At 44.7% G+C, this 24,146-nt stretch overlaps 1 protein-coding gene across 1 annotated transcript in view; it reads right to left on the reverse strand.

The window, feature by feature from the left end:
- Positions 1–21,951, reverse strand: part of LOC140421201 (transmembrane protein 164) — a 201,360-nt gene extending 179,409 nt beyond the window's left edge. The window contains exon 1 of the mRNA XM_072505726.1: positions 21,090–21,951. Within this exon, the coding sequence (XP_072361827.1) occupies positions 21,090–21,512 (423 nt within the window). The 5' untranslated portion in view covers positions 21,513–21,951. The remainder of the gene's footprint in view (positions 1–21,089) is intronic.
- Positions 21,952–24,146: the final 2,195 nt, after the last annotated feature.

Here is a 24,146-nt window from a genome sequence, read left to right on the forward strand (position 1 = left end):
AGGAGGTAGATGCTACCTAGGCCATGGAGGCAGACAAGGAACCTCTGCCCCTAGAAGGGCTCGAAACTGATGAGGAGAAAGTGTTGAATAGGCTGTCGCTACTCAAAGTTGACAAGGCACCAGATGAGATGTACCTAAGAATATTGAAGGAAGTGGGAAGGAAATTGTGGGAGGACTGGCCATAATCTTCCAGTCTTCCTTCGACTCAAAGGTGCCAGAGGGCGGCACGGTGCCATTGTGGTTAGCACTGCTGCCTCACGGTGCTGAGGACCCGGATTCGATCCCGGCCCCAGGTCACTGTCTGTGTGGAGTTTGCACATTCCCCCAGTGTCTGCATGGGTCTCACCCCCACAACCCAAAAAATGCGCAGGGTAGGAGGATGGGCCACATTAAATTGCCCCTCAATTGGAAAAAAATAATTGGGTACTTTAAATTTATTTAAAAAGGTGCCAGAGGTCTGGAAGATTGCAAATGTTACGCCCGTATTCAAGAAGGTTGTAAGGATATCCCCACAATTACAGACCCGTCAATTTAACATTAGTGGTGGGCAAGCTTCTAGAAACAATTATTCCGGATTGAATTAGTAATCACATGGAAAAACCAGCATGGATTTCTAAAGGAGAAATCATGTTTAACAAGCTTGCTGGGGTTTTTGAAGAGGTAACAGAAAGGATCGATGAGGGTATTACTGTTGATGTGGTGTACATGGATTTTCAAAAGGCATTTGATACAGCGCCACACAACAGACCTGTAAGAAACGTTCTAGCTCATGGAATAAAAGGGACAGTAGCAACCTGAATACAAAATTGACTGAAATAATAAGAAGCAGAGAGTAATGGCCAATGGATACTATTCGGGCAGGAGGCAAGTTTGTAGTGATGCTCCCCAAGGGTTGGTATTGGGACCCTTGCTTTTCCTGATATATATTAATGATCTCTATACAAAATTTGGAGGTATTGCAAACTGTGAGGAGGACAGTGTAAAACTTCAAAAGGTCATAGACAAGTAGATGGAGTGAGCAGATAGGTGGCAGAGGTTCTATGTGGAGAAGTACGAGGTGAGCCATTTTGGTAGGAAGAAGATGGAGAGACAATAGAACATAAGGGGTAAAATTCTAAAGGGGGTGCAGGAGCAGAGGGATCTGGGTGTATGTGTGCATAGATCATTGAAGGTGGTAGGACAGGTGGAGAGAGCAGTTAATAAAGCATATAGTATCCTAGGCTTTATTAATAGAGACATAGAGTAACAGAGAAGGAGGTTATGCTGAATGTTGGACCTCAGCTGGAGCATTATGTACAGTTATGGCCTCCTGCATTTGGCTCCCACTCCATCTTCAAGTTTACCGATGATACGACAGTAGTGGGTTAGATCTCAAACAACGATGAGTCAGAGTACAGGAGGGAGATAGAGAACCTAATGGCATGAACTACTGACAACAATCTCTCCCTCAATATCAGCAAAACTAAGAAGCTGGTCATTGACTTCAAGAAACCGAAGAATCATACACACCCCTGTCAATGGTGCCGAGGTGGAGATGATTGACAGTTTCAAATTCCTAGGTGTGCACATCACCAATAATCTGTCCTTGTCCACCCATGTTGGCGCTACAATCAAGAAAGCACAACAGTACCTATACTTCCTCAGGAAACTAAGGAAATTTGGCATGCCCACATGGACTCAGCAATTCTAACAGATGCACCACAGAAAGCATCCTAACTGCTCGGCCCAAGACCGTAAGAAACGAAGGAGAATCGTGAACACAGTCCAGTCCATCACGTGAACCCGCCTCCCATCCTGGACTCTGTCTACACCTCCCGCTGCCTTGAAAAAACAGGCAGCATAATCAAAGATCCTTCCCACCCGGGTTATTCTCTCTTCCAATGTCATGGAAATGTCCCTTTAAGAACTGTTTGTCTTCTCAAATGGCTGCACTGATGTCATTGTGTGGGTGGAGCTGGGCGGTGGCTCTGGTTTTTACCTTCGTTTTGAGCTGGAAGCCGTTTGTGGCTCCGAGTTTTACTTTCGGTTTAGACAGTTGGAAGCTGTATTCAGACTACAAGGATCTTGGAGTCTCTCTCTCTGCATGTTAAAAAGATGTCTCCAGATCACTTGATAACTTCAAAGTAATAAGTGTGTTCTGGAAAGAATTCAAACCTACTGTTTTGTGGTAAAGGGGATCAGCTGATTTATGGACAGTAAAGGGAAGTTATTAAGGGTTAAATATAGAGTACTGTAGCGCTGTGCGGTATTTATGTTTGTAGTTGATAGAATGCTTACGGTGTATGTTTATAGAAATGTTAACTGAATTTGGAGAATAAACTTTGTTTTTGATTACAAGTGCTTAAGGCCTCTGTTGCATAACACCTGAAAAGTAGGCTCTTCATAACCAAAATCTATAAACAGTTGTGGGTCAGGTGAACTCCATGATATACTTTGGTGTTCTCTACACCCTGGCCCATAACACCAACCTCTTCAATCAGGCAGGAGATACAAAAGTCTGAGAACATCCACCAACAGGTTCAAAAACAGCTCCTTCCCCGCTGATACCAGACTCCTGAATGACCCTCTTATGGACTGAACTGATCTCTCCACACATCTTCTCTACTAAGCAGCGCTGCACTCTGCATGCTTCACCCGATTTCTATGTCTATGTATTTACATTGTGTATTTATCGTTATGCCCTATGTTTTTCATGTACGGAAGGATCTGTCTGGACTGGACGCAGAACAATACTTTTCACTGTACCTCAGTATACGTGACAATAAATCTAAATCTTGTTAACAATTCTGATCGGCCAGATAAGGTGAGGGTAACTGGTTTCCTTTCCTAAAAGATCAGTGAGTCCGTTGGTTTTTCCTGACAATTTGGACAGCTTTGTGGACACTTTTACTGGCTCGAGATTTCCTTAATTTGAATTAAAACACAATTGCCAAGATGGAATTTTCATTGGTGTACTCTAGAGTTTCAGTGCAGACCGCCAGTAACAATACAATGACATGACTACACTCATTAATATTTAATAGAAAACTCCAGTAATTACGAGACATTGGAAGTAAAAAAAAAAAGGACACTAAATAAATTGTGTAGTTAATAATGCAAACATTTAATAATGTTTGTTCCAAGTTATGTCACCATGATTATGTGATGAAGCAGGTCTAGTATTCCCCATTTGATAGATTGCTCTTGGGGGGGGGGGGGGGGGAGAGATAATTAATGTGTATATAACATTGATGTTACACCGGAAGATCTAAAGGTCCAACATTTTTCAGTTTTGCTAGCCGTAAAATGTTCATGCTGCTCCAGAATAGAAGCAAATGGCCAGACGGTGAAGTTGTCTCTTCACGTGTCCATGGAGGTTTTCGTGCTCTATTTGGCAGAGTATGGTTGGCTAAGGTTAGGCTCAACTGAGAAACAGTTAATCAATTAGTGGGATAAAAAAACAGGGATAGCCAATCGCATTTGTTTCATACACTCTTGCTAGTTCACCAGCATTGCTGTTGTTTAAGAGGAAGCTACGAACACAGTTTGATTTGTTAACTCAGATTGTCAAACGGCAACAAGCACATATTGCTAGGAGGGAGTGTGACCAGGAAGCCTGACCTTCAGTGCCGGGAAGAGGTCAAGACCTACACCGGCAGCAAGAGTGAGTAGATACCAATGCCCCCCCCCCCCCCCCACCCTGGCCATTCCGCCCCCAAGCGAGCATCCACCCTCTCAAATCTCAATGCGACCCCCAACTCTCCCTCCACCCTGCTCCCTTCAACACCCCTAACCCTCCCTCCACCATCCCACAATCCTTCGTCCACCCCCTTTTCCCTTCAACCCCACCCCCACAACCCTTCCTTCACACCGTCCCTCTCACCACTTTGAACTACGCGTGTGGCTAGCAATGCCTTCTCTGTCTCCCCTCAGGAAAGGCTCTCCCACAACTGTTGAGCGAGGGGCCAGACTGGCAGTCCGGTGCCGGACATAAGAATCCTCACTTCCTTCGATGATTGAGCCCTGGAGGTGACTGGTGAGGCCAAGGTCAAAATGGTCACCCACGTGGAGTCTGGCGAACGCTGGTAAGGAACCATCGAGCTCCACCCGAAGGACCTCTCAAATGTGAGTTGTTATTGTCTTACTGACTGACCCATTCCTCCACTGACCACATGTCCATTCTCCCGCAGGTTCTCCAGCCAATGGTGCCGGATATCCGAGGAAGACGTGATCGAGGTGTCACAGCTGTCATCCCCACCCTCCACCAGCGCAGATACACACACCTCAGTGGGAAAGGTTAGTGGTCAGGCTTCTGGGGCACAATCTGGTGAGCACCACACTGCTGCTGATGTATATCAGGTGGAGGCAGGAACCCTCAGGCGAGTTAGCAGTCGGAGAGCTGCTGGATCCCAGGACCCAGTTGGGGCCCAGCCTGATGCTGAACCTGTGGAAGAGGTTTTCTCAGAGTTGAAGGGGATATTAGGGTGCAGCCGAGACATTCAGAGGGAGATGTCAGCGTCACTCCAGCAGGTCCATAGGCACTTGGAGGAGTCCCAGAGGCTACGGGCGCAGGAGATGGAGCCGGCAATGCGTGGCACAGACGCCAACACTACTAAGGTGGCAACTGCAGTGGAGAGCCTGGTGCATAACATCGGCACCATTAGTGAAGGTGTCTAAAGCATCATGCAGTCCATGACGACCATGGCTGAGGGTCTCGACAGAATGTCCACCTCACTGACGGATGTCACCCAGTACCAGGCTGCCTTTGATGAGGTTCTGCGGGACATGTCCCGCTCTCAGGTGGGAATGGCTGTCAGGTGTGGAGCTTGTCCCAGTTGCAGGTGGGCATTGCCGAGGGGCTGCAGAGCATGTCCCAGTCATAGAGGAGCATCGCCAAGGTGCAGACCATGGGGAGCCGCCAGGGCTGGCAGAGCCAGATGATGCAAGGGCAGCAGAGGCTCGAACCAGCTGCTCCTCCGTCCCATGGTGAACCCCAGGGCCCAATGAGCACCGAGCAGGAAAAGGGGGCGCTGAGTGCTAACCCGGATCTGTCCAATGGAATGGGGATGATGGCCACCAGTTCCCCCAAGTCCCACTCTTTTGATGAGGCCGTAGCTAGCAGACGGGAAAGGGTGGAACAGCTATGCATGTGCCACCGACAAGTGAGCCAGAGCCCTCCGGCTCCAGAGGACTCCCGCCAGGGGCATCGAAGGCCAAAGCAGCTGGCTGCCTCCACCCCTGATGTGCATCCTGGGGACACACCTAGACGTAGTGGTAGAGCTAAGAAGGCAAAGCACATTGAGGACCACTGAGGGCACGTGGAAGGGGGGGGGGGGGCATGGGCACCATCGCGAGAGTGCGGAATTGTTACACACAATAAATATCCTTGTGCACAACCAGTATGATGCCTCCATCACCTTCTTCCTCAATGCGGGCCAACCTCCAAACCCTTGGTCCATCTCTCCAGGCAATCCCCCCTCCCCGTGACATTCACTCACCCTCCAGCCGTGGACATGTCCCTGGAGCTGCCTCCCATCCCCTGGGTGTGCGGATGTTGACTGCTGTGTGTGCGGTGTTGCCACCCGCAGTGCTCAGGCACAGTATCCATGCATCAAGGTGTGATTGGGATGGTAGGCTACATGGCCCGCCCAACCACGCAAATCCACGTGGGTTGCGTGAAGTGCTCACTTAACCACGATTGCCAATTGCCTATTAGCAATAGCCTCGGGCGTACGACTAGAGGCCTCGTCAGTTGATGGGGGTTCTCAGTGTTCGTTGGGGCAGATGGGCATGGAGAAGGGTTGCCTCCGGAGTGGGTACACACGGTCCAGGGGTTGGCGTGGTGGTGCCACGCGCGGTTGTCCCTCTGGCACCTCCTTCCCCACCCTTCCACAGTGGTCCACCCCTTCAGAGGATCCCCCACCCCCAGCCAAGGACACCCACTCCCAGCTCCAAAGGATCACTAATCTGTGCCAGCATGACCACTTGCTGAGGAGGCCGATGAATGACGGGAGGCCATTGGATATGGGATCGCTCCCGTTAATTGTATGGAAATAGGGCTTAAGTGGTGATAATTGGTTTCTCGCCGAGATTCCGATTTCACCTGCGGGAATGGGCCGGTTGTATTGCAAACTGTTTGGCGCCTGGCACGGTTCTCGTTTTCGGCCTCTCCAGCTATTCACCGGCCTCGTTTCATTCGAGCGAGAGCGCAACAAGGCCGGAGAATCGTGCCCATAGAATCCCTGTAGTGCAGAAGGAGGCCATTGGCCCCATTGAGTCTGCACCGACCCTCTGAAAGAGCACCCCGTCTAGACACACATCCCCATCCTATGCCTGTAACCCAGTAACCCCACCTACCTTTTGACACTAAGGGGCAATTTATCATGGCCAATCCAGCTACATGCACCTGTAAATCTTTGAGCTGTGGGAGGAAACCGGAGCCTCCAAAGGAAACCCACGCAAACCACGTAGAGAACGTACAAACTCCACACAGACAGTCACCCAAGGCAGGAATTGAACCTGGGTCCCTGGCGCTGTGAGGTAGCAGTGTTAACCACTGTGCCGCCATGCCACGCTAATTCTTAAATCTCTCCTCCTAGCCTCTCTCAACCTAGGAAGCAATCTCTTGAACCTTAATCGTAGCCTCTTGCAGCATATACCCTTCCTTATGTTCGGAGACCCAAATGGTGTACAATACTCCAGATGTGGCCTCCAAAGTCTATAGAAGATTTTAGCCAGTCTTTCCTTCTCTTGTACCCAACTCCCATTGCAAGAAAGACCTACATACGATTTGCCTTTCTAGCTGATGCTGAACCTACATGTCATCTTGCTGTGATATATGAGCAAAGGCACTCAAATCTCTCAGATTATCAACATTTCCATGTGTTACATCTTACCAAGGCAGATAATGTCACACTTGTCATCTACTATCTTCCTGCCTGATCACGTAACCTATCGACATCCCTTTGCAGCCTCTTTAGATCCTCCTCACAGTTAACTTTACCAGCCTAGCTTTTGATCATAATTAAACTTGGATACATTAAAATAAAAGCAAAGTGGTGCAGATGCCGGAAAGCTGAAATAAAAACAAAAAGAGCTGGAAAAATTCAGCAAGTCTGGCAGCATCTGTGGAGAGACAGAAACAGAATTAGCATCGAGTTGAAGATGACTCTTCTTTGGAACTGAATATATTAAACTTGACCCCCGTCATCAAAGTCATTGATGTAGAATACAAATAGCTAAGGCTGAAGCATTTATTCTTGCAACACTCACCTTCTTAGACCCTCTCATCCTGAAATTGACCAGTTAACCAACCCATGCTGATATATTATCCCCAGTCCTATGATCCCCAATCGCGTGTAGCAATCTCTTCTATGGGACCTTAATAAGTGTCTTCTGAAAATCCAAGTACCTTACACGCACTGGTACTTTTAAAAAATCATCCTGTCAGTTCTCTTCCTGCACCAAGAGGTGCACCAGGGTAGACTTTTGCCTGTTTCTGTTGCTAGTGTTGCGATCCCAGTTGATGTTACAACCAGGAAGATTCCAGAATGGAACCCTGGCTCAAAAGACTGTAACTTTTACTTTTTTAATAAAACTTGGAGGAACAGTGTCACAGGACAGCTAATACGTTTTAACAAGAGAAAAAAAAAGCATTAAAATTGGAAAAATGTGATTATGATACAATATTCCTTTACTACCCCCCGAGCTTAACAATTACACACGGATTACAAAGTACATCTTAAATTATAATGGTTACATTAACCCACAAAGTCCCTTTTAATAATAATAATAGTCACTTATTGTCACAAGTAGGCTTCAATGAAGTCACTGTGAAAAGCCCCTAGTCGCCACATTCCGGCACCTGTTCGGGGAGGCCGGTACGGGAATTGAACCCGCGCTGCTGGCCTTGTTCTGCATTACAAGCCAGCTGTTTAGCCCACTGTGCTAAACCAGCCCGTTTAAGCATACAAGAGGACTGTGGACAAATACACTCTCCACTCTCAACCCCAAGAGAACTTCGCCTCAGATTCCCCCCAGATGATCGTCACATGAGAATCTCCAAACTCAATTCCCTAAACCAATCGTTAAAATTAACTATGCTTTCCATTAGTGGTTTGAATTCCAAAATTCGGACCAGATTTTCCAAATTACACTTTTAAACAAAGCTTCCACTCCACATTTATCAGTGAATCCAGTCCAGTATTTTACATCTCTTCTTTCAGGTATCCTTTGTCTTAACTGCTGTTACACAAACTCAGAGACCTAGCCACCGATTTCCATCGTAATTTCGCCTCATGTTCCGCAGGCTGTAGTAAAATCTCACAAACCTGCAAATCACTTCAAATATCTTTCTGGCGTCTCAGCCTTCCTCTCAGCTGTCTGTACTGCACAGTGCTCTGTTCTAATACCTTTAACCTCACTCTTCTTGGAACTTCTCTTCTCTAATTTCCTTAACTAGCTGCTCTTCAGATGTCTGCACTTGTTTTCTTTTTCTTTTTTTAAATATATTTATTAAAGTTTTTTAACACAATTTTTCTCCCTTACAAACAATAACCAACCCCCCCCCCCCCCCCCCACCCCCGTAACAAAAAAAAGCACTTGTTTTCTTAACCATGACTCCAGGGTATGGTTTTTCTGCTAGCCAGGCTGAGAGAGAGATGTTCCCTCTCTGGCCTTCTAATCCAATTTTGTCCAGCAGAGCTGCCTTCTCTCTCACTACCTCGGCAGTTTGGAAGGATTTTCAGGTTGACACACTCAACCTGTTTGACCGTGTTATGAACGCACCTTCCTTGGTCATCATGTCCTGGCGTGGGACTCAAACCCGGAACTTTTGGCTCAAAAGGCAGGAATGATAACCACCGGCACCACAAGACCATCCTGCCAGTTAGACCATCAAAATCCCCCCATAAATTGGTCAAACACCATTCCCCAATCCAAAATTCATGCTGATATTATAGCCCAGTGCCCCGTTGCAATATTCTTAAACAATAGATCCTAGCACTTCCCTACTGATAAATCAGGCAATCTAGCCTATATATCCCTGTTTTCTCTCTCCCACCTTTGATATGATCAGTCCAGTTCCAAGTTACATTACCTTAGCTGGCACAGATAAGGTAACCAGAAGACTAAAGGAGGGGGTGCATTGGGGTGGCAAAATGATTTGATTTTTCCATTCTTGATTGCTATGGCGACCCTCTGCCACAATGTGTGTGTGTGAATATCAGGCAAGGTCAGGATTCAACTTGGCTGTAATGAAACTTGGGGTGATCAACCCAATTGATATTTAAGCTGGTGCCAACGTTCCTTTCATTTACTCCAGTAGGGGTCACTGCTTACACGAAATTAGGAGCAGGGAAATTAGATTATACCCATCAGAATCCAAGTCAGAAATGTTGTTTCCTCTTAACATTACAGGCCATCTTGTTTTCAGTATTATTATGTTGCTGTAATAGCAATACCTAGTTAATAACATATATGCCCAAGAGGCACACAGTAATGACAAAGTATAGTATAATATGAAAACATCAATATTTCCTTTGCCTGGCTGATTGCTCAGTCCTAGGCCAGAGGTATACAAGCCAGAAATCTGGTTTGGTCACAAACTGAGCTTTAAATTCCACCTTCTAGCCACGATGGGGACTGTGTTTTTTTTTCACCTTCGCAACAAAACCTGCAGACACTCCTCCTGCCAATTAAGCCATTATCAAGCTTCGCCACCTCCAGACTCAATTATTCCCATAAACAAGAAAACCAGATAGAAATGGAATTTTGGAAATACGCAAAAGATCAGGCAGCATTAGAGACTCTGCTATATAAGTACAGGTTCAATCAAGACATTCAAAGAGGAAATTAGGTGATTATTTGAAAACAATGTGCAGCATCTGTGGAGAGAAATGTTGGCTTAACGTTTTTAAGGTCAATGACCTTATGCCTGAACAGTCACCGACCTGAAATTTTAATTCTTTCTCTCTACAAATGCTGCCTGGCCTGTTCAGCCTTTCAAGCAATTACATTTTTAAATTTAAATTATTCCAATACTCCCCTTACCAGTCCCCAAATTTCATCAGTAAAAATCTGCAATGCATCCTAAAACCTGCCACTTGCATTTTGCCAAGTCTTAGCCACTTGCTAAGTCTCACTCCTCTATTGTGTATGTCCTTGCTGAATTCCGCCAGCATCTTTCTCAATGGCCTTCCAAGAGCTCACCATCCCCACACCAGGACCTATTGAGAATGCTGTTCATCCAACTCCAACCACCTCTGCATTTTTCCCTTCCTCCCCTACACTTACAGTTGTCTCCACCCTGCACGCTGGAACATTCTTTCTAAACCTTTTTACGTTGCTCCCTCGTTTCCTTCAGCAAGCTCCTTAAAAATCACCACATAGATTCGTCGACCGGGACGGGAATGTTTCCCACGCATTGCTTCATGTTACGTTATTTCTTCATCTCCATGAAGAACTTAGGAACTTTCCATTACTATATCAAAGACATTGTCAACGTGTAAAGAGCTATTATTGGGCCAGTTCTTCCTACTTTCTGAAAAGCAACACGTTTGCTGTTCCGAACATATCAGAATATGTTGGACACTTCTGTTGGCCTATGAGTCATATAATGTGTTTTTTTTAAATGAGAGCAAATGAGCTGGGTTTAAGAATTTCACAGATCACAATATAGTACCAGTTCTAGCTTACGTATTAATCAATACTGGAAAAAATATATTCAGCAATTGACTATATTAATTTTTATACTCCAATGCCGAGGGAGTGCTACACTGTCAGACATACAGGGCGGGATTCTCCGGTCAGCGGTGCCGAACTCGCTTTCGGCGATCGGCCAGGGAAATCCCCGTTTGCACAGAAATTGGAGGCGGCGCCGCTTTTGCAATGCTTCGCACCCTTGAAAATGGCGCTCAAAGAGTACGCCACACGCCGTCAGGGCGGCCTCAGGACGTCACCCGAGTCCTTCCCCCGATGCTCCGCCCCCGATGGGCCGAGTTCCTGACAGCGTGGAACATTTATCCTTTGTTATTTGGGAACCTGGCGCGGCAGCTGCAGACTGAGTCCAGCGCCGCTGAGGGGGGGGTGGCGGTTCCGCTGGCAGGGGGGGCTGGTGAGGGGTGGTCCCGGGGGGTGGCGAGGCTAGTTACAGGGAAGCAGTTTTTGGCAGGCCAGGTGTGCATGCGGCTGCCGCCGGGTTGCAGGGCGCAGCCGCTGCAGGCCGCGCCTGCTCTGACCCAGCAATTCTCCAGCCGTCATCCGCAAGTAAAGCTGCGGGCTTTACGCTGCACGGCTGCGAGCCCCCCATCAGACGGAGGGTCGGGGCAGCTTTTGCACCGTTTTCTCTGCAGTAAAACGCCGCTGCTCACACACCGGCGTCAGCACTTAGGCTGCAAACCGGAGAATCCAGCCCCCAGTCTTTTGGATGAAATGTTAAACCAAAGGCTCGGTCTGCCCTCTCAGGTGACACAAAAGACCTTGTCACTACTTTGAAGAGCAGAGAATTCTCGCCAATGTCTATCCCTCAACCAATACCGCAAACGAAAGATTATTTGGTTATTAACCCGTTTGTGGGATCTTAATATGTGCAAATTTGCTGCCAAATTTCTCAATTACAACGATGAAAAGCTTGGAAGTGTTGGTGCACAAAGAGAATTAGTGACCCAAATACAGAATTCACTAAAAGCTAGTGGACATGCAAATAATATAACTAAAATGTCGGATGAAATATAGCCTTTGTGTAAGGGGGGCTGAAGTACAGAAGGGGTTTCTGTTATGTTGCAGCTGTACCGAGAATTCTAACAGCATTGGGAGGGATACAGCACAGCTTCATAACAGAGTGGTTAGTGCTGCTGCCTCACAGCTCCAGGGTCCCGGGTTCAATTCCGGCCTCGGGTCACTGTCTTTGTGAAGTTTGCACGTTCTCCCCGTGTCTGCGTGTGTTTCCTCCGGGAGCTCCGGTTTCCTCCCGCAGTCCAAAGATGTGCAGGTTGGCCATGCTAAAATTGCCTCTTTGTGGCAAGGGATGGCAGGTTAGGTGGGGTGCTCTTTCAAAGGGTCGGTGCCAACCCGATGGGCCGAATGACCTCCGCCAGGACTGTAGGGATTCTATGGATCATAAGAAATGGGAGTAGTAGGAGGTAACTTCTAACCACTGCAGTACTTTGTTGTGCATAGTCAGAATCAGAAGCCAATGTGAAAGAGAAGAGAGTGGCAGAACCTCAGAAGAAATCGCTCCTCATCTGTCTTAATTAGGAGGCTCTTATCATTAAACTGTGACACTTATGTATGATGCCAAGGAGTATAAGCCCTCCCTGCTCAAACCTGGGAATCAGCCGAGTGAACTGCTTCCAATGCAAGTATAGCCTTCCTAAAGAGATCAAAACTGTACTCAGTTCTCCAGTACAGTTTCACCCATGTCCTGTGCAGTTGTAGTAGGACTTCCCGAAATTTATACTCCATCCCCCTTGCCTTCCTAATTACTTACTTTACCTGGCTTTGAGATCCATGTACAAGGACACCCAGGTCCCCCTGTACCTCCGCATTCGACAGTCTCTCTCCATTCAGATAATATTCTTCTTTACCGTTCTTACTGCTAGAGTGAACAAGCTCATATTTTCACACGTCATGTGAGAGTACATTTAAGAAATGGGTGTTTATAAATGAGTGTGTATATAAATATCTGTAGTGAGAGTACCTTTAAGAAATGGGTGTTTACTACTGCAGTGATGGCAGAGAGTGGGTGGAGCTGTATGTCGGCTTTTTACTTTCATTTTAGGCTGTTTGCTGCAGTGTGTGTTTTAGTTTCGATTTCAGAGCTGGCTGGCTGCAGTCACAGCCAGGAGGGGTATTAGTCTCTCCCGCTCTATAATCTAAAAACTGTAAATCGAGCCTTTGGTGATTTAAAACTAATAACTGCTCTCAGTAGTGACTTTAACATGATGTGCTTCTGTTAAACATTTTTAAAAAAGTCTTATGGATGTTAAAAGGAAAGCTTAAAGGATTACTTAGCGTTGTATTCTTTGGGGGTTGTATTTGAATTCAAATACAACCCCCAAAGAATACAACATTAAGTAATCCTTTAAGCATTCCTTTTAACATCCATAAGACGTAAAAAAAAACATTTAACAGAAGCACATCAGGCTAAGATGTTCACTGTATGTTTTTAAAAGGTTAACTTGAGTTCATAGAATAAACATTGTTTTGCTTTAAAAAATACTTTTCCATTTCTGCTGTACCACACCTGTAGAATGGGCCATGTGCTCCCCATACCACAATCTATTAAAAGTTGTTGGTCAGGTAAACTCCATGACACACTTTGGGGTTCTCCAAACCCTGCCCCATAACAAATTGGGGGCTCGTCTGGGATAAAAGTCTATCTATTGGATTGGCTTAGTGAACTTTAGTGAGGGATGAGCATATTATGGATGCTTTTCAGGTGGAATATTCTAGTTTTAAGTAGGGAGTGCGTAGAGGACACTGGCTCTTTCAGAGGCTCTGAAGTTTTTGGGGGTGGAGACGGTCACACGCAGTACCTTACAGACAGAGACTAAAAGCAGACTGTTACATTTGGCAAAAACATTGCAGTTAACATTACCCGACAAAATGCGAAAAGGTGAGGTAATTATGGCAGTGGCTAAGCATTTAAAGTTGCCTGAGATACAGTTTGACTCATTGGAAATGGCAAAAATTCAGTTACAAATTAAACAAATGGAACATGAGAAAGAATTAAAGCTGCTTGAATACAAAAGAGAGGAAAAAGAAAGAGAAGGAGCAGAAAAAGAAAGAGAAAGAGATAGAGAGGAAAAAGAAAAGGAGAAAAGAAATAGACCTAGCAGAACAAAAAGGAGAACGGTAGATACAGTTAGGGGAAAAAGATAAAGAGAGAGAGTTTGAACTTCGGAAAATGGCCATGAAACATGACAGTCAGTTAAAATTGGCAGACGTAAAGGAAAACGTACAGTTGGATGATAGTGATGAGGATAGTGAGAAAGAGCGTCAAAGTCGAAGGCTTGGTGGGGATCTATTTAAATATGTCCAAGCATTGCCAAGGTTTGACAAGAAGGAGGTTGAAACCTTTTTCATTTCATTTGAGAAGGTAGCTATAAACAAATGAAATGGCCACAGCACATGTGGGTATTACTGATTCAAACAAAGTTGTTAGGTAAAGTTAGTGAAGTGTTTGCATCACTACCGGAGGAGGTATCTGGGACATATGAGGAGGTGAAAAAAATCCATCTTAGGTGCATATGAACTAGTGCCTGAAGCTTACAGACAAAGGTTTAGAAATTTAAGGAAAGAATCTGGTCAAACATACATGGAGTTTGAAAGGATCAACCAGAGTAATTTTGATAGGTGGATAAGGGCTTTGAAAATAGACCAAACGTATCAAGCTCTCAGAGAAATTATACTTTTGGAGGAGATTAAAAATTCAATTCTTATGTAGTGAGAACTCATGTGGAAGAGCAGAGGGTTAAAACTGCGAGATTAGCAGCATAAATGGTAGATGATTATGAATTAGTTCATAAATCAAAGTTTGGTTTCCGACATCAGTTTCAGCCTGTAAGAGATAGAAATTGGGGACATGAGAAATACTCAAGTGGTAAAGATAAAGGTGATCTGATGGGAGATAAAAAGGAGAGTGCACCTCAGACTAAAAAAGAAATCCAGGAGGGTGGAAAAGAAATGAAACATTTCACTGTAATAAACTAGGCCATGTAAAGTCACAGTGTTGGTGGTTGCAGAAAAGCACTGGGAAGGCTGATGTTGTAAAACAGGATAAGACAGTGGGGTTTGTTAGAGTGGGAAAGGAAAGCCCAAGTGAAGCAAAGGAGGTGCAAAAGATTGTACAGCCTGATCAAGAGTTGATTGATAAGAAGGTGCCAGATCTCTTTAAAGAATTTACTTGTGTGGGTAAAGTTCACTCATGTGTATCAGGAGGAGCAGGTAAAGAAGTCACAATTTTAAGAGATACGGGAGCTAGTCAATCTTTGATGGTAAGAGATGAGACGTTATGTAGTTTGGGAAGAATGTTGCCAGAAAAGGTGGTAATATGTGGAATTCAGGGTGAGAGGAGTAGCGTTCCATTATATAAGATAATGTTGGAAAGTCCAGTGGTGAAGTGGTAGTAGGGGTAATAGAGAAACTATCTTGTCCAGGAATATAGTTTATCTTGGGTAATGATATAGCTGGATCGCAGGTGGGAGTGATGTCTACTGTGCTTGATAAGCCAGTGGAAAATGAGACAACTGAAGTGGTGAAGGATGAATATCCTGGGATTTTTCTGGATTGTGTAGTAACAAGGTCGCAAAGTCACAGGTTAAGACAAGAGGAGAAATCAAAGAGTGAAGATGACGTTGAAATGCAATTATCAGAAATGATTTTAATCAGATGGTTGAAAAAAAACAAGAACAGGTGGAGGATGAGGCTGATATTTGTGGTTCAGGAAAATTGTCTGAGTTACAACAGAAAGATGTAGAAATAAACCGGATGTATCAGAAAGCATACACAGAAGAGGAATTTGTGTGTATACCAGAGTGTTATTACCGTAAAAGTGATGCCTTGATGAGAAAATGGAGACCTTTACATATGCAGGCAGATGAAAAGTGGGCAGAAGTTCATCAAGTAGTATTGCCGTAGTAGGGTATAGAAAGGAGGTGTTGGGAGGTCATTTGGGAATAAGGAATACTCAAGCTAAAATCCAGAAACATTTTTATTGGCCTGGACTACATAAAGATGTAGTTAAATTTTGTCAACCATGTCACACATGTCAAGTGATAGGGGAACCTCAAGCAGTGATAAAACCAGTGCCCTTAATACCCATTCCAGCATTTGAGGAACCTTTTACAAGAGTCCTAATTGATTGCGTAGGACTGCTTCCTAAAACGAAAAGTGGGAATCAATATCTTTTGACTATAATGGATATGTCTACCAGGTTTCCAGAGGCCATTCCAGTACGTAATATTACAGCTAAAAAGATTGTGGAGGAGTTACTTAAATTCTTTACTAGATATGGACTACCCACAGAAATACAATCGGATCAAGGATCAAATTTTACCTCGAGGTTATTCAAAGAAGTTATGGATAGCTTAGGAATAAAACAATTTATATCAACTGCGTACCATCCAGAATCGCAGGGAACATTAGAAAGGTGGCATCAGAAATTAAAGACAATGTTGAGGGCTTATTGTCACGATATTCCAAAAGATTGGGATAAAGGAATTCCATTCGTACTGTTTGCAATTAGGGATGCACCTAATGAGTCAACCAAATTCAGTCCTTTTGAACTAACTTTTGGTCATGAGGTAAGAGGACCATTTAAATTGATTAAGGAAAAATTGGTGAGAAATCGGAAATTACATTATTGGATTACGTGTCAAATTTTAGGGAACGATTAAATAGAGGAGGTGAATTGGCTAGACAACATTTAAATGTTGCACAAATTGTGACGAAACGGGTAGCAGACAAGAAATCCAAAGTTCGTAGTTTTGCCTGTGGAGATAAAGTTTTAGTGTTGTTACCAGTGGTAGGTGAACCTTTAAAACCAAGGTTTTGTGGACCTTATCAGATTGAAAGGAAATTAAGTGGAGGTGAATTATCTGGTAAGAACGCCAGATAGAAGGAAAACTCACCGAGTGTGTCATGTGAATATGCTTAAAATAGAACATAGAACATACAGTACAGAAGGAGGCCATTCGGCCCATCGAGTCTGCACCGACCCACTTAAGCCCTCACTTCCACCCTATCCCCGTAACCCAATAACCCCTCCTAACCTTTTTTGGTCACTAAGGGCAATTTATCATGGCCAATCCACCTAACCTGCACATCTTTGGACTGTGGGAGGAAACCGGAGCACCCAGAGGAAACCCACGCAGACACGGGGAGAACGTGCAGACTCCGCACAGACAGTGACCCAGCGGGGAATCGAACCTGGGACCCTGGCACTGTGAAGCCACAGTGCTAATCACTTGTGCTACCGTGCCGGTACTTTGAAAGGGAAGGAGAGAAAAAGGGAGGAGGTTTTAATGATTCTAACGCAAAGTGACGAACCAAATCCAGATGACTGTAAACTGTAAATTTGACATACCACAAATTAAATTGGAAAAGGAGGATGTCCTTAAAAATTGGGATAAATTGTTGAGTTACCTTCCAGAGGAAAAACGGACTGACCTGAAAGAGTTATTGATATCACGTGGGCAAGTTTGTAGAGACAAATTGGGAAGTACTAAAATGGCTTTACATAATGTAGATGTGGGAAATGCTGTTCCAATCAACAACATCCATACAGACTTAACCCTTTAAAATTGGCACAGGTTAACAAAGAGATTGAGAGTATGCTTAAAAATGACATAATTGAAGTGGGTTGCAGCCAATGGAGCTCACCCATAGTGATGGCGCCTAAACAGACGGTACCCAACGGTTGTGTGTGGACTTTAGAAAGGTGAATGCAGTTACAAGAATGGACCCTTATCCTATCCCATGCTTGGAGGATTGCATTGAGAAAGTGGGACAATCAGCTTTTATTTCAAAACTAGATTTACTTAAAGGTTACTGGCAGGTACCTTTATCCGAAAGTGCGAAGAAGATTTCAACTTTTGTGACTCCAGATGGTATATACCAATTCAAAGTTATGCCATGTGGCATGAAAAACACCCCAGCCACATTTCAACGGTTAACTAACAAAGTTGTTTCAGGATTACCCAATTGTGCGGTATACATTGATGATCAGCCAGACATGGAAAGAACATTTGAAACATCTGATGGAGTAATTCGATCGACTTCAGGAGGCGGGTTTGGTGATAAACCTAGCCAAAAGTGAATTTGGAAAAGCCAAGTCACTTTCCTTGGCCATACAATCGGACAGGGTCGAATAGTCACATGGGATGTGAAACCAAGTTATTGAGGAGTTTCCAATATCCTCAAGACGAAGGGAAATAATGCATTTTCTTGGCATAAGTGGATTTGATCGAACATTTGTGCAAAGGTTTTGTAGAGTGGTTGCTCCACTGATGGACTTGCTGAAGAAACGTCGAAAATTTAAATGGACAGCGGAGTTTCAACAGGCATTTGACTGCCTGAAAGCTGTGATAACCAATGCTCATGTGTTGGAGAATTACAAAGGACTCTATGATCAGATTGAACTTAAGTATCTGACTTGAAAGAGACATGCCGAGGCGTAGAGAAATGGATGGATCGTGCAGAGACCTTCTTGTTCAAACAGACTGTCAATCCAGAAGGATTCCAGTTGGAGGAAGAACAAAGAAAAAAAAAATGGACTATATTATATATCTGTTTGCGTGTGTTGTTTTTTGAGATGAAAAAGTATATTTGCTGTGTGCATTTCTTAAAGGATGGTGAAAAGGTGAAAAATGAAACCATCTTGAAGTTGATGGGGTTTTGTTTCTTGCGGGGAGGTGTCATGTGAGAGTACCTTTAAGAAATGGGTGTTTACTACTGCAGTGATGTCAGCGAGTGGGTGGAGCTGGGCTGTCTGTCAGCTTTTTACTTTCGTTTCAGGCTGTTTACTGCAGGGTGTGTTTTAGTTTCATTTTCAGAGCTGGACAGCTGCAGTCACAGCCAAAAGGGGCATTAGTCTCTCTCTGTAATCTAAAAACTGTAAATCACTCCTTTGGTGATTTAAAACTAATTGCGATTGAATAAACTCGGTTTGTTCTCACTGGAACGAAGGAGGTTGAGGGGCGACCTGATAGAGGTATACAAAATTATGAGGGGCATAGACAGAGTGGATAGTCAGAGGCTTTTCCCCAGGGTAGAGGGGTCAATTACTAGGGGGCATAGGTTTAAGGTGAGAGGGGCAAAGTTTAGAGTAGATGTACGAGGCAAGTTTTTTTACGCAGAGGGTAGTGGGTGCCTGGAACTCACTACCGGAGGAGGTAGTGGAGGCAGGGACGATAGGGACATTTAAGGGGCATCTTGACAAATATATGAATAGGATGGGAATAGAAGGATACGGACCCAGGAAGTGTAGAAGATTGTAGTTTAGTCGGGCAGTATGGTCGGCACGGGCTTGGAGGGCCGAAGGGCCTGTTCCTGTGCTGTACATTTCTTTGTTCTTTGTTCTTTGTTAATAACTGCTCTCAGTGGAGACTTTAATCTGATGTGCTTCTGTTATTCTGTTAAACATTTTTTTTTAAAGTCTTATGGATGTTAAAAGGAAAGCTTAAAGGATTACTTAGTGTTGTATTCTTTGTGGGTTGTATTTGAATTAATGGGTGCTAAGATGTTCACTGTATGTTTTAAAAAGGTTAACTTGAGTTCATAGAATAAACATTGTTTTGCTTTAAAAAATATTTTTCCATTTCTGCTGTACCACACCTGTGGAGTGGACTTTGTGCTCCCCATACCACAATCTATTAAAAGTTGTGGGTCAGGTGAACTCTATGATACATTTTGGGGTTCTCTAAACCCTGTCTATTAACACACAACAAAAGCCTAAAATATTGGACATCTCAGCATGTCTGACAGCATCTGTGGAGAGAAAAGGGAGCTAATGTTTTGAGCCTCTATGACTCTTTGTCAAAGCTGGATTTTCCCACAGTTGAACTCCATCTGCCAAATGAGGGGCTGGTTTAGCACAGTGGGCTAAACAGCTGGCTTGTAATGCAGAACAAGGCCAGCAGCGCGGGTTCAATTCCCGTACCAGCCTCCCCGAACAGGCGCCGGAATGTGGCGACTAGGGGCTTTTCACAGTAACTTCATTGAAGCCTACTTGTGACAATAAGCGATTATGTTTGTCCACTCATTTCACCCATCTGTGCCCATTCTTCATCGATCTTTGTATCCTCCCCAGAACTTGCTTTCATACAAATCTTTGTATAATCTGGAGATGATGCCATGATTGATACCAAGGCCACAAAGGGTTCAATTGCAGATTATATTGATTGGTCTTATTTATTCACAAATGTGTGCTGAGACGGAAGACTGATTGTCTGTCGAAGCTTTATTGTGGGGCGTTTCCTCGGGTAGTTATGTTCAGTGGTGATTTGCCAATGCCGCCCACTCGGAGGCAGCTCCCAAGTCTACCTCCGCTGGAATAGGAATCAAACCCACGCTGTTCATGTTATTCTGAACCATCTGTTCGCCACCTAGCCAACTGAGAGAACCAGCCTCCGAGATTAGGCTCATATTTCCTCAAAAATATAAGACAATGGGATGATCCATTTGGATATATTTAAGATAATGAAAAGAGTTGATGGAGAAACAATTTCTACTGATGGGGGAATTCAGAACAAGAGGACGGGGGTGGGGGGGAATAACTTAGAACTCGAGCTTCGTTATTATGGGGTGATGGCAAGAAGCCAAAGTCCCATAGGCTGCTCTCCCCCTTTCTAAGAGAGTTGACTGGCGGTGATTTAACCTGTCGGTGTCACCACTCCTAGGGTGAGGGGCAGGGTTGAGAAGGCGGGGTCTTCTTCACATAAAGTTGATGCAAATTGGTAACTCCTCAAACAGGGTTAAATAAAACTTTCGAAATTGTGATTAACAGATTTTGTTCAGCAAAGCTGCTGAGTTATGGAGCCAAGGTTGGTCCGTGGAGTTTAAGGTGCACATCAGTTCGGATTCAAATGGATGGCAGAATCAATTTACCAGATGAATGGCCTACTCCTGAACTGGTGTTCATTAAAATAAATCAGGATACCCAGAGGTTGTGAAACATGCTGCATAAATATAGCTTCAATCAAGGAACTTGAGTAATTATTCGAAAAGAGACAATGTGCAGGGTTAGGAGAAGGCAGGGTGGGGCTCTTGGTGAAATACTCATCCAGAGAGCCAGTGCAGTCACGACTGGCCGAATGGCCTCCTCCTGCGCTATAACAATCCTGTGACCAATGGGCTATACCAATGCACACTGATTCGACTTTTCGCCTATGCTAAGGGATCAGCCTTCTGCAGGAACTGAAACCATTCAGGAGCAACTCCAAGGTGATCTGACCAACACCCCCATTATTTTAAATGCAGCTCACACGCATTTCGCCTTTACCAACTTCATGTGCTCAATGAGTTGATTTTAACAGGCGCTTCTGCAGCACAAGGATAACTTTCATCTCATTCACACATACACACAACCCGGGCGAAGGGGGGCAATTTACCTGCAACATGGTGACAACGTGACATGGGTTCAGGAGGTAAATTAAGGTCTTGGTGGCGAACTTGAAGCCGACTTCAATGCCAAAGGTGAGGCACAGGGCGACCAAGAGCAGGTTCTTGCCCAGGCTGTCCTGCTTCTCCGGGCACGCTCTGACCAGTTCTTGCTGCCTAATCTTGCGGTAAGCCACAGCCATCTCCAGCAGAGAGATGGCCACAAAGATGATGCTCTCCACCCATCGCTGGCGGATAGGCAGGAACGCTGCGCACTCGGGTCCTCCGTTCCCGGCGAATTGGGGATCCACGCCTCCGTACGCCCAGTCCAGCAGCATGCACACGTTGTACCTGCACATGGCCCTCTTCTCGTCTTGGTCAGAGCAAGCGGGAGACGGGGCAGAGGCTAAACCATTCGCTTCTTGTCGAAACATGAACTTTGCAAAGAGGCCTTTCTGCCTACCGGTGCTTTTTCAGGTTCCCTGATGGGGGGGCTGAGTTGCAGATATAGATGCTCCCTTCTTCTCCCCACCCGAGCGCAGTTGCTTCCCCTTTTCCTCTATCTGACCCAAAACATCTTCGCCCGATTGTTGGCCGCTCACTGGCTGCTTTTGTGACAAAGTTGCAGAAGCAATTTCCCTGCACAGGAACGATAGCGGCTGAAACTGTCTTTAAAAAACGGGATTGGCTGAAACTGACATGAAATCCCACCCACCTTGGACACTGCCAGGCTCGACTCCGCCAGTCACGTTTAAAGAGGGGGATGTCTCTCACTCCTCTCTCTCTGGGAGAATAGGCTGCCTGAACAATGCAAGGGGCAGAAATGATAATGCGACTTGTTTTACTTGGAGGGAAGTGTTGCCTTTGTCACGTAACCTGGTTCTGAGCTTTTTGCTCAATACGCAGTCAGCACGAAGCGAGAGGAAGGCAGTCTTTATTCGTCACATTTGCTCATTTCCTTTCAGGCCAAATATAACTGAGCAGTCACTTGGCGAAAATCTGGATGTATTTCCATTTGCTAAGCAACTCGCTCATTTCCTCCCCCCCCCAAAAAAAAATCTTATTTTACATTCTAATCTACCTTATTCCAGCTAGACCGTTATGCAGAATGCCGCAACAATGCATTTGATCGGGTTTAGTTTATTTACTTTCATTTTGTAACGGCTCCCATTAAGGAGGATCATTAATCATTTAGCTCATTGGTATGTATCTGCCATCAATAAACTGCGGAAAGAAAGGGGTTGTTAAAAGCTGGGGGAGGGGGTTGTGCATAGGGAACAGAAGGCCGGGATTTAACATTCGCTGTATTTTCAGTGAGCATTTTCTTTCAAATACCTGTTTATTTTTATTGACTGATGTGTGTGTGTGTGCTGCCATTTGACACACGCCACAATCAGACGCTTTATCTTAAAACGGGCAACAATCCAAGGCTAATTCCTGGAAGTACACACATACACCCCTTCCCCCGGAAACAGGCAACAGGTCGGTCAGCAGCTGCGGGCGGGGGGAGTAGACAAGTAATCGTTACAGGTTCAGTTCCTTGGTCAGAATTGAGCAAAAAAAAACCTCAAAGGAAGTGAGGGAGACACACGCACACAAGAGGAAATCGAATTTCTTACAAAGTCTTCAAGAGAATAAAGTGTGAATAAAATAGCTAAAGTAATATTTAAATTGATATAATATTAAATTAAGGACAAATAATAAAGGAATTTGCCTTTTGCCACCTCTATCTCCCCAAACAAATGAAATGAAGTACTTTTGAACTGGAGGTATGATGTAGCCAATTTAAAGAGAACTCCCTCAAACAGCAATAAAGTTCCAGATTATCTGTCGTTTCGCTGTTGAAGGGATATAAATCCCTTTGTGCACCCTCTCCAATGTCCCCATTTTGCATGTTCCCAATAAAGCCACTTGGTTTGCTTGGTGCCTTCCCAAGGCTTATTGTCTGGAAGGATATAATAGCAGCCAGGGCACCAGGGAGAACTGCCCTGCCCTTCTTAGAATAGTACCGAGGCATCTTTTATATTCTGGGAGAGCAGGCTGGGCCTCGGTGAAACGTTCCATCCAATAAAGTAGCACTGCACTCCTTCAGTTCCAAACTAGATTGTGTTCTTAAATATCTGGGCTGGGGCTTCAATTCTCTTCCTGACTTGTGGGGGGGGGGGGGGGGGGAGTGAGTTTGAGACACAGCCGGAGGACAGACATGGCTACCAATTGGAAATCATTGGCAGAATCGGGCAGAGCCAGCATCCTTTTAAGAAGGGGAAATCATGCTTCACAGATCTACTGGAATTCTTCGAGGATGGGGTGGCACAGTGGTTAGCACTGCTGCCTCACATTGTCAGGGACCAGTGTTCGATTCCGACCCCAGGAAATTGTCTGTGTGGAGTTTGCACTTCCTCTCCGCATCTGCGTGGGTTTCCTCCGGGTGCTCCGGTTTCCCCCCACAGTCCAAAGATGTGCAGGTTAGGTGCATTGGTCATGCTAAATTGTCCCTTAGGGTGGAGTTGCAGGAATAAGATGGGGGATTGGGCCTAGGTAATGTGGTCATTCAAAGCATCGGCGCAGACTCGATGGGCCGAAGGCACTGAAGTGATTCTATGATTCTATTTGGGATTTTATGTTTCTATGGAACCAGTAGAGTTGACAAGGGGGAGCCAGTGAATGTGGTTTATTTGGACTTTCAAAAGGTTTTCGACAAAGTCCCACATAAGGGATTAACATGTAAAATTAAAGCGAATGTTATTAGAGGTAATGTACTGAGATGGATATAAAACTGACAGGAGTGATTCCACACAATTAAAACAATGTTTATTGTTAAAACAGTATTACACAACCTTAAATCACAGAAATATAGTTTATAATTACCAGTTAAACAATGCTTTATAATAAAAACAACCATTTAAATTTCTAACTGATACCTTTTTCTTATCTCCAATTAAGCAAAACCCTTCATAGGTCAAATAAACATTTGTAAATAGAGTTAACAAACAGGATTACTTGCCAGTCTTTGGACAGAGGTCTTGTGAGACACTGATTGGAGAAGGAGAGATCCTGACAAATTTATG

Source organism: Scyliorhinus torazame, chromosome 5 (assembly GCF_047496885.1).
Source record: "Scyliorhinus torazame isolate Kashiwa2021f chromosome 5, sScyTor2.1, whole genome shotgun sequence".
In the NCBI taxonomy this organism is placed as follows: domain Eukaryota; kingdom Metazoa; phylum Chordata; class Chondrichthyes; order Carcharhiniformes; family Scyliorhinidae; genus Scyliorhinus; species Scyliorhinus torazame.